The following is a 14170-nucleotide window of genomic DNA, read 5'->3' on the forward strand; positions in this document are numbered from 1 at the left end:
AGCAGGACAGAATTTCAGCAGTCCAGTTTAGAAATTGCTCTGGAGTTGCTTAGGCCAAGTGGCCTAATTAATGTCATTTCTAGAATGAATACTTAAAATAATTTTTTTTTAAAAAAGGGTTTTGAACTGCAAGTTTGTCCAAACAAGTGTAACTGCATATTATTTGCTCCTCTGCAATAATCCCAATACCTTCAGTTATCAAATAAAATAAGTGTATAGAAATAGTGGTAAGAATAAAAAGTGCATGTAGACCCACTGCTACATTGTGTTTAACTTTTTGCTACCTCTGCAAGGTACTATACATATATTACATTATTATAGAAATGGCACAGCTTCAGAGGATACTTTCCACATTTTATTTACATTTTAAGACTAACTTTAATCTCAATCACATATCCATACACCTATTTCCTTTGTTTGTTTCACTAAAACTTAAATGCATTGTTTATTAGAACAAAGACTGTAAACAAATATTTGCCATGTCCATTACATGTAACACACAGGAGCCGCTTAACAGAATCCATTCCCCCCTTTTATAAATACAGGTATCAAAACAATCCTGAACATACTTTGTGACACTAATAGTAGTCGGCACCCACACCTTAGCAAAAATTAAACAAGATGAGCAACAGTATTCACTTTACCTGCTACTTTAAAACAATTTTAACTGCAGCTCTTTTAACTAAGCCAGATGGATAAAGCATGCCATTTATAATTTTTCTTCTTGAGAGATTAATTTTCTGAAACATACATTAATCCACAGCAATCTGACACTTTCTGTCATGCTTTCATCTTGTAAAACCTGAATTTCAATTTTAAGCTACTTCAGGCTTATGCTTAAATGACAGTGTCTTGATAAGAGAAAAAAATTAATTGTGCTGCCTTTTTTTCCTCCCATAGTGCCTAAAAACATACTGGGCGTACATATATTATATATATTCTTACAAATGTCCAGGTCATGTATACCAGCTGAAATTCTTTTAATGTGTGGGTGGTTTGCATTGTGAGATTTAATCAAGACATTAATATGAGTAGAAGGTGGTTGTTTTAAGACAGAAGTTTGAGAATCAGCTAAAATTAATTGCTGTAAGTTTGTCCTTCTGGAGGTTGTGGAAGCTTCATATTTTCTTTGGACATCATTAGACGTCTTAGCTCTTGAAGTACAACTTTAATGCTATAAGAATTTTGCCATTTTGCTAACACTGGTATGCTCCGTGTATCCACCTGCAAAGAAAGACAGCACAAGTTAAATAAGGACAATGTTTTTGTACCATAAAATACAAAATTCCTACAGAATTAGTTTTAGTTTACTTAATAACTTAAGAAATGGTAGCATATGTTGCAATCTCTTCAGCACTTCCCAACTGTGTTATAAATACATAAAATATTTATAATGAATGCTTAGCGCATACTTACACACAAATTCAGGTCCTGCAGTGAGACCCACACAGCTGGACCCCTGCATAGCATGCTCAACAACATCAACTTCAATGGTGGGGGAGAGGGTGGGCAAAGAGAAAGTCAATCTATGGAGAGCTCATTGCAAAATTGGGGCCATATCTTAAACTAGGGAGGTTTTTATCCATCATAACGAAAGTTCTTTACTAAATGTTGCAATAAAACATTTAAACAGAACAATCATATTAACGTATTACTTGATTACAGCACCAACATGCAATATGTGGTTTTCTCAAAATTGGCTTTCAATTCTTTATTAAGCAATTTGCTGCACAATATTCTATGCTTAAATCTTTATACAAGAAAATTTACCTACTATAAATAGCTTTTGTCTGTGATTTGTTTTGAATGCTTGTTGTTATATGCCCTTCTGATGCCTTTTACTTCTCCCAGTAAATATGACTGGAAATAGTGAAGTAATTTGACTTATAAAGTTCCATATATATCAGGACATTTCTCAATTCTGCTTTGTTTCTTATGATAAATAATCTTATGGACCTCTTAAAGCACAGAGACTTTATTGCATATCACTTGATAATTTAAAGGTAAACTACAAAGGAAAATGTGTGCACCCTTTTCCATTCTTTTGTGGTATATACAGCATAAAACATTTTTGTAGATTATTTTTACTTTTTAATATAAAAATATGAGAAAATCAGAAATATCAAGTTCTAGCCATAGCAACTTTACCTCCAGATGAGACCTAGATTACTTAACTTCAAGCTACCTGGTTTCAGAACCCAGAGGATAATGCTGCTTATATTTGCAGGAGCAACTGGGAGATTAAGATTACCAATGATTACTTTCAATATTAAGAAACTAAATACTGAAGGCAAAACAGTGGCAAAAGGAAAGCAACAGTCAGTTGTTTATGCATTGATTTTTGCACCAATTAAGAAACACCTTTTAAAAAAAAAAATCTTTTACAGCAAGGTTTGAAAGTTGCATTGGTCAGACCACCATTATAATTACTAGCTCATTTTAAAAAAGTATTTGATTTAATATGTTTGAGATATCTAGAGATGCACTTCTGAGGAGTGAGGTGGGAGCCTATGTGACTGCAAACACAGCTTTCACCCATGTTAACATTTGTTTGCAGGTATGAGTACTAAATCAATCCACTATCAGAGGAAATACAACAGTGAAGAAATATACCCCTCCAAAATCCCCCTCTCTTCCCCCCATCTCAGGAGAGACTTCCTGAGCTGCAGAGTAGTAGTTCTGGTGAGGACAGCATCTAGTCTGGACCTCCCTCTCCAAGGCACAAATGTCCCCCTCTTATACACCCTTCCTCCCTCCAGCCTCCTGGACTATATTGAGGAGAGGCCTTCCCTGATTGCCGTCAAGTAGTCGAGAAGCAATGTGCCACTGAGGCCCCAGATCCCAGTAACATCACAGTCAGGGCCGGCTCCAGACCCCTGCGCGCCAAGCGTGCACTTGGGGCGGCATTTTGCCGGCAGGGCGGCTCCGGAAGACCTCCCGCAGGAATGACTGTGGAGCGTCCGCTGGTCCCGCAGCCCCGGTGGACCTCCCGCAGAAATGCCTGCGGAGGGTCCGCTGGTCCCGCAGCCCCGGTGGACCTCCCGCAGAAATGCCTGCGGGAGGTCCACCAGAGCCACGGGACCAGCGGATCCTCCGCAGGAACGTCTGCAAGAGGTCCCCCGGAGCCGCGGGACCAGCGACCGCCAGAGCGTGCCCCGCGGCGCGCCGCTCTGCTTGGGGCGGCGGAATTCCTAGAGCCGCCCCGATCACAGTTTCATTTCAAAATTTGAACCCACCCTCCATATCCCACACAATGCAGCATAGGGTCCAAGGCACTACCCTCCCCAGGCAAGAATTCCAGAGTGGAAGAAAACTTGCACAGTGAAAAGACCTGGCTGTTCGAGGGAAGTGTACTAAGAACAGAAATAAAACTCAGGCTCACCATGTTTTATGGGCACAGGGTTTGGTTGGGAAGGAGATCAGGAGGGAGAGAAGGGTAGATTTTAAAGAAGTGTAATAGGTTGTGGTTTTACCAGACAGGGAATTTTTATAAACCGGAATTAAAAATGAGTTGCAATAGATGATTGTCAAAGGCCGGGGCTTACTGTGGAAAGAGAAAGATTCCAATAAAGAAGCAGGAGGGGGACAAGAACCTAGGTTTGCTGATTTAAGGGAGGCCAGATAGGCAAGCATGGATTAGGAAACAGTTTAGGTGGGATTTCAGTGGGTTTGAAAAATAATTCTTCACGTAATTGTGAGACCATGGGTGATGGTTAGATGGGGAATTAACGGCTGGAGAGGCAGTTGCAGATTGTTTCTATCTAAAACAAACAGGAAAACGTGGAACAAACAAGATGAATACCCATTTTCATCATGAGCATTTTGATTGCATGGTATATCCCTTTTCCCCACACTTTATCTGTTTAATCTTCTTTTTAGGCCATGTGTAGACTGGGGACTAGCCTCATTTACAGCTATCAGTGGCCAGCCACTAATGTAGCTGCACTAGCACACCTCTAATATAGTCAGTCAAAGCTACTATTTATTTCCACTGGTGGAGTTTATTACAACTTCAAGCAAAATGATTTTCACCAGTGCAAATATTGGCTTTCTGGTCTTCACTAGGGATTTTCAGCTAACAGACAAATATCTTTAAGGCAGGGACTGTCTCTTCCTGCACAGTGCCGAGCATATTTTCAGTACTATCACACTACTACTAAAATGACTTAATAAATATTTATTTTTAACTCAAGCCACTTTATTTTCTACAAGTCATCATCTTTTGCTGCATAACACATCTTGCAGGCAATAAAGATTTGGCTTAGTTTTATTCCCTGCATTGCAGGCCCTATTTTACATGTAAGAGATTACACATTCAATCTACTTATGATATACTCCTTTATAAAGTAAGCCTTCTCTTTTCAGCTCTCTCGTTGGCTCTAATAGTGTTAGGAATGCTCAAAACCAGATACACAGGGAGTACCCACTTTATATTAAAATTGTATTCAAGTATAAGGAAGCATCATTTCCAGGGAAGTCTGAAGGCTAGTGAAGCTGAAAACTGAGAACAAAAGCTATTTTTATTCTATCAGCATATCCAATATAAATCTTTAAATAATGACAATAGCAGCAACATTACACACAATCCAAGAATAACCAAGGAATTCTTCTATGCTTTTTAAACATAGAATAAATTATAGAAGAATGCTGCAAAATGTTCAGTGTTTATAATGCTTCCAATAGCATAACTTTAAAAAAGTAGCAAACTGCTTAGCCCAGTATAAACAAATTCAAAATGATGACTGGACAACAGAGTTTACAAAATTATAGTTGATAAAATCCCAAGTCTTTAAAAAGAAGAAACAAACACTTCCAGCTGTAAATGGTATTTAAATAAACACAAGTGATTGCAAATCCTATGAGATACCAACAGACTGTTAAAGAATACTCAAAAAAAATCAGACATCCTCAAAATCCATGGGAAAATAAATAGTATGTCAGAACACAACCTGTGTTTTATCAATCTATGATACACAATAGGCTCTAAAAAGGAGAGACCCCACAGAATTAAAAATTATAATTTATGTTATGGCCATGACACCCTCTACAGAGAATAAGTAGTTTTGCCTAGTTCTACTCATCTATTTGGGCCAGGTTTTCAAAACTAGATTTCTAAATTCTGTGTACAAATCCAGCAGTTGCATATACAAACGGATCACTATGAGTGTAAGTGCTCATATGCATATTCAGTATAGGTGGCCACCTTTTTGAAAAGGAGCCTATATTGTGAATTGAAGTGCAACTGGAATGAATTTTTGCTAACTCTGCTTTTGCATTTTTAAAGTGAGGGTCAATGTGGATAAGTGATCAATCTTGGTCTTTTAAAAAGTATTAGTTTTGGGAATTTGAGGATCCCCTCCCCCAAAGAGAGCTCTCTCTGTTTCTCTCCATTCAGAAATCCCACAACCTGCTATATTGCTACTGCAACATTTGGATCCATGCCTGTATTACATTTCTGGAAGAGGACCTTCCTTGCTAGGAAGCCTCACACTGACAACACAATCTGGCATATGACAAAAACATGGGGCCTGGGCAGCAAAGGTTGCCTGATGATAAAACAGAGTAGACTGATGCCCCAACTCCTCCAACGAATTTGACAGCCTTGAACAACAGGATGTGGCAGGAGACGAGAGCTGATCTATGAAACAGGCAGTCAGGAGAGTGGGCAGGAGATTGTCACAAGAGGGAACATCTCACAAAGTGGCAACAAGGAATTTTCCTGAGAAATTATAAGAGATTTAAATGGAATGGAACCTTAGGTCACAAAGTAGAGAGGAAAGATGTGGTCTTGAGATCTGGGCTCACTTCCTGTCTCTGCCAGACTTCCTGTGGGATCTTGGGCAAGTCATTTAAATCTTTTAGTTCCTTAGTTTTCCATCAGTAAAACCTCCACAATAATGTCTCTTGTCTGTTTTGTCTATTTTGCTCATAAGCTCTTCAGGACAGGAACAATCTCTTAATATATCTATATATATAGATCTAATATAAAGAGGCCCTGATTTAGAGCAGATCCTTTAGGAACTACTGAAATACAACTAGTTACTAAATCATTATGTACATTTTATATACCCAGGAAAAAATGTTTCTTACTCCCAAAACTATTTAATTAAAAAAAACCTATTACATTAAATACTATAATGTTGTATGTGAAGCATGCTAAGCATATCAGAGTTCTAGAATACTTCATTAAATGTGACTCTTTGTGATGAATGGAACCACCCACTAGCACAGAAAAGGTTAAGGAAAGCCTTTGGGCCCAGCTAGTCCCACCCCGTTATTCCTGAAGCCAATACCAGTCCTGGAGGGGGGAGAAAAGAGGAGAACCTGTCTCAGTACAGTGCTGGCTGGTAAAAAGACAAGAGCTAGCTGGCTAGCTAGCCGCCTCCTTGCCTGAAGGGATGGAGCACTGGCCTGCCAGCCAGGGCAGCCATCTGGAAGCAAGCTCCCTATCCAAGGGGAGACTATGAAGGAACCTCCAGCAGCAGAAGTAACTGACTGAGCAGACCCCAGAGACATTGTGGAGCTCACCCTCACTATCCTGCCCCCGAAGAAACCTGGGACCAGACCCAACAGGGAACCCTATGGTAGATTGGACTAGAGTAGCCTTGCCTCAGATTGGTAGGAAGTAGCCCAGGGCAGCAGATTCTGACCCCCCGCCAGGAGAGACACCAACCCCACGGTTCAGGGGTTGACACACATAGGGCCCTGGGCTGGAACCTGGTTGAGAGGGAGAGCCCAGGTCCCCCTACCTTTCCTCGGACGTAATAAGTGAAACTACTAAGCCCACGCAGGGGTTGAGAGACAGGCAATGTAACCACTAGGCCACTCAGCCGCCAAAGACCCTGTTACACTCTTATTAGGGCCCTACCAAAGGTCATGGTCCATTTTGGTCAATCTCATGGTTATAGGATTTTTTAAATAATTAAATAAATAAATAAATATATATATATAAAATAAATTTCATGTTTTCAGCTATTTAAATGTGAAATTTCACAGTGTTGTAATTTTAGTGGTCCTGGCGCAAAAAGGTTTTGGAGGTGGGGGGTTGCATGGTTATTGGGGATGGGGGGGAGGTTGCAGTACTGCTACCCTTATTTCTGCACTGCTGCTGGCAGGGCGCTGCCTTCAGAGCAGTTGGAGAGTGGTGGCTGCTGGCTGGGAGCCCAGCTCCGAAGGCAGAGCCTCCACCAGCACAGAAGTAAGGATGGCATGGTATAGTATTGCCATCCTTACTTCTGCCTGCAGAGCTGGGCCCTCAGTGAGCAGCTTCCCTGCACTGGCCACCCCGCACTGAAGGCAGCAGTGCAAAAGTAAAAGTGGCATGGTATGGGATTGCCACCCTTACTTCTGCGCTGCTGCTGATGGGGCACTGCCTTCAGAGCTGGGTGCCTGGCTAACAGCTGCTGCTCTCCAGCTGCCCAGATCTGAAGGCAGCTCCGAAGTAAGGGTGGCAATACTGAAGTCCCCGTAAAATGACCATGTGACACCCCCCTGCCCCCGCAACTCCCTTTTAGGTCAGAAATTTAAAACGCTGGTCTTCCCTTTGAAATCTGTATAGTATAGTATAAAAGCACATAAGACCAAATTTCACCGGGGGGAGGGGAGGAGAGGACCAGATTTCATAGTCCGTGATGCATATTTCATGGCTGTGAAGTTGGTAGGGCCCTAATTCTTATTTAGGGAAATAATGCATAGATACTCTCCCATTTTTAAAAGAAAGGATGAATTTTATCTTTCAAAGATGACTGCTGCTGGTCATTTGAATTCCTGGAAAATACAAACAATTAATCAATCTAATCTAGCTAACCTTCTTGGTAATTACAATGTATTTATAATACAAATGCACATTGTTAAAATAATCTGCATCAGGTGTGTTCTCTCTCTAAACCAACATTTATTAAATTAAAACTAGTGATTCTAAAACTGGCCTGAGACTTCTTTAAAAGAAAAACTTAACTAAAAAATATATATATATATATATATATATCCACTAAATACATACATACACTTCTACAGTCCACCTAATCTGGGGATTTATGAGGATTTTACAAACATTAACTCATCCTCACAACACCCCGATGATGTTATCCCCATTTTATAGATTTGGAAATCAAGGCAGAAACTTCAGTCACTCATCTAAGGTTAAGAAGTGAGTCAGAGGCAAAGCCAGTCACAGAACTCAAGTCCCCATCAGATTCCCAATCCTGTGCTCTAACTTCCAGACCATGCTCTCACCTTAAAACTGAAATGGAGCACTTCTGGTTAGGGTTGTGCCATAAATCAGACAAGATACACCTCTACCCCGATATAACGCGGTCCTTCGGAGACAAAAAAAAAAAAATCTCACTGCGTTATAGGTGAGACCGCGTTATAATCGAACTAGCTTTGGCGTTCCTTGTTCCCTGACTGCCCCCTCCAGAGAGCCCTGTCCCTAATCACCCTCAGGACCCCACCCCCCTACCCAACCCTCCTGCTCCCTATCCCCTGACTGCTCTGACCCCTATCCACACCCCCTGCCAGGCACTCACCGGCAGTGGCGGGAAGCAGAGCAACGTGGCCCCAGCTCCGCCACCTCCCAGCCACAGCGCGGTACGGGGAGGTTGGGTAAAGGATGCCTCCTATACTCACCTGTGGCAGGAAGCAGAGCGCCACAGCTGGGAGTTGGCAGAGTAGAGCGGGCTGCTCCGCTTCCTCGTGCGGAGAGGTTGGGGAAAGGACACCCCCAGCACTCACCTGCGGCGGGAAGCCCGCTCCACTTTCCTTGCCCCAGCCCCAGCCATGTCGCTGGGGGGCGGGGGGTCACTCACCTGTGGTGGGAAGTGGAGTGTCGCGGCTGGGAGCTGGTGGAGTGGGCTGGGGCCAGGCTGCTCCACTTCTGCCGCTGCCGGTAAGTGCGGGGGGGGGGGAATCCCTTCCCCCAAGCCTCCTCCCCCGAGTGACATGGCTGGGGCTGGGGCGAGGGAAGCAGAGCGGGCTGATCCCAGCCCCCTGCTAATACCCTGGGCCACTCTGGGACTGCAGGGCCCCCAAAATTGCCCACCCCCCACAGCTCCTGCCTCCTAGACCCTGGGGGGCAGGGGGGAGCCCCTGAGACTCTCTGCCCCTTATCCAACCCCTCGACCCCAGCCCAGCCCCCTTAACATGCTGCTCAGAGCAGCGTGTCAGAGCTTTACCGCGTTGTATGTGAACTTGTGTACCAAGGTGATGAGCACACTAAAAATTTGACAGATTACATAAAGAACAGTAAAATTTCAGAAACGAATCACTTGTAATGATTTTGGTCAATAATTCAACCTAATGCCACTTGAGGCTATTTGGTGAGTTAAAAAATAAATCATTTATTTACAAGTGATTATTTTATAGAGCTGGTTGGAAAAATTCCAACAAAACAGTTTTTCCATCAGAATTTCCCAATTTGTTGAAATGGAAATGTTGTGGTGATTCAACAAAGTTCCCCTGGAAACTGGGCAGGATTCTGACAGAAACCTGCCTGGTTTCCTACCAGCTTGCCTGCAGATCATGGGATTCCAGGATCCAGGGCTACAAGACAGTCTGCCAGGCGCTGTCTCTGAGTAGAAGACCCTAGAGCTTCTAGGATCAGTGGCTCTGCAGTAGTACACCAAGTAGACTGCCTTGGAATTATGGAACCTAGAACATAAGGTCCATGGTTCAGGGGACCCCAGGGCTTAGGGTCCAGCCTCCCTTTTGCAGAGCATTTCAAAATTTTGGGGTTTTATTCTGAAACAGAATGAAATCAAATTTGAAAATAGCTAAATCCTCCAAGAAACAAAGTTACCTTTCTGCACCCAGCTCTATTTTATTTAGATTGGACAAGCTAACTTAAAAGTTTGTTATAAGCCATATGAAACTAAGATACATATTCCTAGACAAACAGGAAAGGTATATTGTTCTGCATTACTGAACAAGGGCGCTCATTACTTATTTTAACTACGGGGAGGATTTCTAAAAACAACATTGTAAGCATCATACAGTAAAGCTCTTTTGAATGGCACCTTCAATTTGGCTGCTTCCCATACCAACATTTATTTATACATGTGTTTATTATGCGCCACACCACAGCTTGGGTAAATGGCAATACTTCTGGGTTGCAAATACTGGTTTTTATGAGACAGAAACGCTCTGAGGTACAGCAAAACTGTTTGCTATGCAAACGATTATTTTCAAGGATTCTTTTTGAAGGATTTCTGAAATATTATTTACAGTGCTAGTTTAGGTTTAGCAATTAGAACACTGTATTGCTCAATAAAGGAGCTCAAGTAGATCCAGTACTAGCCTAAGAATTTCAGAATATAATATCTGCATGCCTCCAGTAGAAACGGTTCAGTGCCTTCCAGCTTTTCTCCACTGTTACACTGCAGTAGTATTACTGTCTTGGAGAAGACTTCTCTATTTTAAATACCCATAATTTACACATAAGGATGAGTAAGGGGAAAAACAAAACAAAACAAAAAAAAAACAGTGGTCCTTTGGTGAAGTCTAAATACTAAGTTGGGTGACCTTCAATGCCTGGTGTGAAATGAGGATATTGATATAATAGGCACCACAGAAACTTGGTGGAATGATGATAATCAATGGTATATGGTAATACTCTGTCATTCCTGTATACAGTACACACTCACTATAACAAACCCGTCGGGATCCAAGCCATTTGTTTGTCCCACCACCTGGGTGCAGTGAGGTGGGGGGTGGCTGACAGCTCCTCCAGCAGCGGCGAGGGCTGACAGCCAGGCTGGAACAGCTATCAGTTCCTGCTGCAGCAGTGAGACTTGAAATGGGATCCAGGGACTGGGTTCATTATAGTGTGGGTGTACTGTATATAGGTATGACAGAGTATGTCATACCCGTAGGGGAGTGGCACTATGTGAAAGAAAGCATAGAGTCAATTACAGTAAAAATCTTAAATGAATCAAACTGTTCCATAGACTCTCTATGGATAGAAATTCCATGCCTAAATAAGAGTATAGCAACAGGAATATACTACTGGCCACTTGACCAGGATGGTGATGGGTAAGAATGGTGTCCCTAGCCTCTGTTCGTCAGAGGATGGAGATGGATGGCAGGAGAGAGATCACTTGATCATTGCCTGTTAGATTCACTCCCTCTGGGGCACCTGGCATTGGCCACTGTCAGTAGACAGATACTGGGCTAGATGGACCTTTGGTCTGACCCGGTACGGCCTCTCTTATGTTCTTATGGTCATTGTGAAATGCTCCGGGAGGTTTGAAGTGCCACAAAAATAGAAAACACAGTAATAATGGAGGATTTTAACTATCCCCATATTGATTAGGTACATGTCACCTATGGACAGGATGTAGAGATAAAAGTTCTAGACACCATTAATGGCTATTTCTTGGAGCAGCTAGTCCTGGAACCCACAAGGGTAGAGGCAATTTTTGATTTAGTCCTAAATGGCACATGTTCTGGTCCAAAAGGTGAATATAGCTCAACAGCTCAGTAATAGCGACAATAATGTTACATTTAATTACATCTTGGGGGGGAGGCGGGAAGGATACCAAAGAAGCCCACCATAGTAGCATTTATTTTCAAAAAGGGGAACTACCAAAAAAAACGAGGAAGCTGGTTTAATGGAAATTAAAAGGAACAGTCAAAAGAGTTTTAAAAACACCATAATAGAGGCACAAATTAAAATGTATACCCCAAATTAAAAAAAAATTGTAAGAGGACCAAAAAAATGCCACCATGGCTGAACAACAGAGTTAAAAAAAAAAAAGACACAGACAAAAAGCATCCTATAAAAATTGGAAGTCAAATCCTTCTGAGAAAAATAGAAAGGAACAAACTCTGGCAAGTGAAGTATAAAATTAGACAGGCCAAAAATGTATTTGAAGAGAAACTAGCAAAAGAGACAAACTAACAGCAAAAATTGTTTTATATACATCAGAAGCAGGAAGCCTGCCAAACAACCCACGGGGCCACTGGATGATAAGGGTGCTAAAGGAGCATTGTAGCGGGGTGGTCACCCGCTCCTGCCCTGAGGGGCTTAGAACAGCCCAACAGAGGGCTGGGGCAAGCAGCTCCCAGGCTGACTGGGGAAGTAGGCACAGCTGGGAGCCATGCCCCAAACAGACCACAGCCAGCCCCTATAAAAAGGCTTTGAGCCAAGAGCACAGACACGCTCTCTCTGTTGGTAGAGGGAGAAGGGCCTGGCTGCTAGGGAGTTGAGAAGGTACCTGGGTGGAACAGGGCTGGGGGAAGGCCAAGGGAGCTGGGGAGCTCCGGCCTGGAAAACCCCAGGCTGCGGCCTAGTTTAAGGCCAACTGGGTACTGGGGTTGCAGAGGGCAGCCCACGGGTAGGCCAACGCAGCAGGTCCAAACCCCCCTTGCCTATGATAAATGGCTGAGACATGGCAGTCTGCCTCAGTGAGTGGGGGCTAGATGGTGACTGGCAGTAGCTAAATACTGAGGCACGGTGGGGATAGTGGGTGGTGGTTCCCCTGAGTGGGGAGACCCACAGAAACTGTGGGGGTACTGCCTGGGGGTAGCACCCAGAGAAAGGGTCATCCAGGGTCCAGGAGGGACACAGGAGCCAGCGGCAAAGAGACACTGGCTGAGGGAGGCTGGAGAGCTAATTACCAAGTCAACCAACCAGAGGCACAGCAGGCCGTTTACAAGCACTCAAGGAAGACAAGGCCATTGTGAAGAAGTTAAATTAATTCTTTGCTTCAGTCTTCACTGCAGTGAAGACAAGGGAGATTCCCACATCTGAGGGTAGCCGTGTTAGTCTGGATCTGTAAAAGCAGCAAAGAGTCCTGTGGCACCTTATAGACTAACAGACATACTGGAGCATGAGCTTTTGTGGGTGAATACCCACTTCTGAGGAACTTTTCCAGATTAAGGTGTCAATAGAAGAGGTTTGAGAACAAATCAATAAAATTAAACAGTAACTCAACAGAACCTCAGAGTTATGAGCACATCAGAAATGGAGATTATTTGTAACTGAACAAAACATTATGGTTGTTCTTTTAAAAGTTTACAACTGAACACTGACTTAATATAGCTTTGAAATGTTATTATGCAGAAGAAAAATGCTGCTTTCCCTTTAAAAGTAAACTACTAAAAAAAATAAACACAATACTGTAATGTATTTGATTTTTGAGGGGCGGGGGGGGGGGGAGGGAAGAGGTCTCTGCTACTGACTGATTGCTTACTTCTGGCTCCAAAGGAGGCGTGTGGTTTACTGGTCAGTTCGTAACTCTGGTGTACACAACTCTGAAGTACTGTAAGTTTCCAGGACTCACCCAAGGGTTTTAAAGGAACTCAAATATGAAATTGCAGAATTACTAACTGTGGTATGTAACCTAGCACTTAAAATTAGCCTCTGTACCAGATGACTGGAAGATAGTTAATGTAATGCCAATTTTTTTAAAAGGCTCCAGAGGCTATCCTGGCAATTACAGGCCGCTAAACCTAACGTCAGTATCAGGGAAATTTTTTGAAACTATAGTAAAGAACAGAATTATCAGACACAGATGAATACAATATGTAAAGGAAGAGTCAATAGCTTTTGTGAAAGGAAATCATGCCAAACCACTCTATTACAATTCTTTGAGGGGGTCAGAAAAAATAAGAACAGGCATTCACATGGGACTTTTGTAGCCAACGTTGCAAGGTATTTACGTGCCCGATATGCTAAACATTCATATGCTCCTTCATGCTTCGGCCACCATTCCAGAGGACATGCTTCCATGCTGATGATGCATGTTAAAAAAAGAATGCGTTAATTAAATTTGTGACTGAACTCCTTGGGGGAGAATTGTAGGTCTCCTGTTTGGTTTTACCTGCATTCTACCATATATTTCATTTTATGGTAGTCTCGGAGAATAACTCCGCACATATTGTTCATTTTAAGAACACTTTCACTTCAGATTTCACAAAACGCAACGAAGGTACTAATGTAAGATTTCTAAAGATAGCTGCAGCACTCGACCCAAGGTTTAAGAATCTGAAGTGCCTTTCAAAATCTGAGAGGGATGAGGTTTAAAACATGCTTTCAGAAGTCTTAAAAGAGCAAATATCAGAGAGGTAGCCGTGTTAGTCTGGTTCTGTAAAAGCAGCAAAGAATCCTGTGGCACCTTATAGACTAACAGACGTTTTGCAGCATGAGCTTTCGTGGGTGAATACCCACTTC

The 14170-nt window shown here is 42.6% G+C and overlaps 1 protein-coding gene across 5 annotated transcripts in view; it reads right to left on the reverse strand.

The window, feature by feature from the left end:
* Nucleotides 1-342: 342 nt before the first annotated feature.
* UBE2V2 (ubiquitin conjugating enzyme E2 V2) overlaps nucleotides 343-14170 on the reverse strand; it is a 49044-nt gene continuing 35216 nt past the window's right edge. For all 5 annotated transcript variants that reach the window (XM_045004472.1, XM_045004469.1, XM_045004468.1 and 2 more), the window contains exon 4: nucleotides 343-1224. In XM_045004472.1, coding sequence (XP_044860407.1) covers nucleotides 1078-1224 — 147 coding nt within the window. In that variant the 3' untranslated portion in view covers nucleotides 343-1077. The remainder of the gene's footprint in view (nucleotides 1225-14170) is intronic.

This window comes from Mauremys mutica, chromosome 2 (assembly GCF_020497125.1).
Source record: "Mauremys mutica isolate MM-2020 ecotype Southern chromosome 2, ASM2049712v1, whole genome shotgun sequence".
NCBI classification, from domain to species: Eukaryota; Metazoa; Chordata; order Testudines; family Geoemydidae; genus Mauremys; species Mauremys mutica.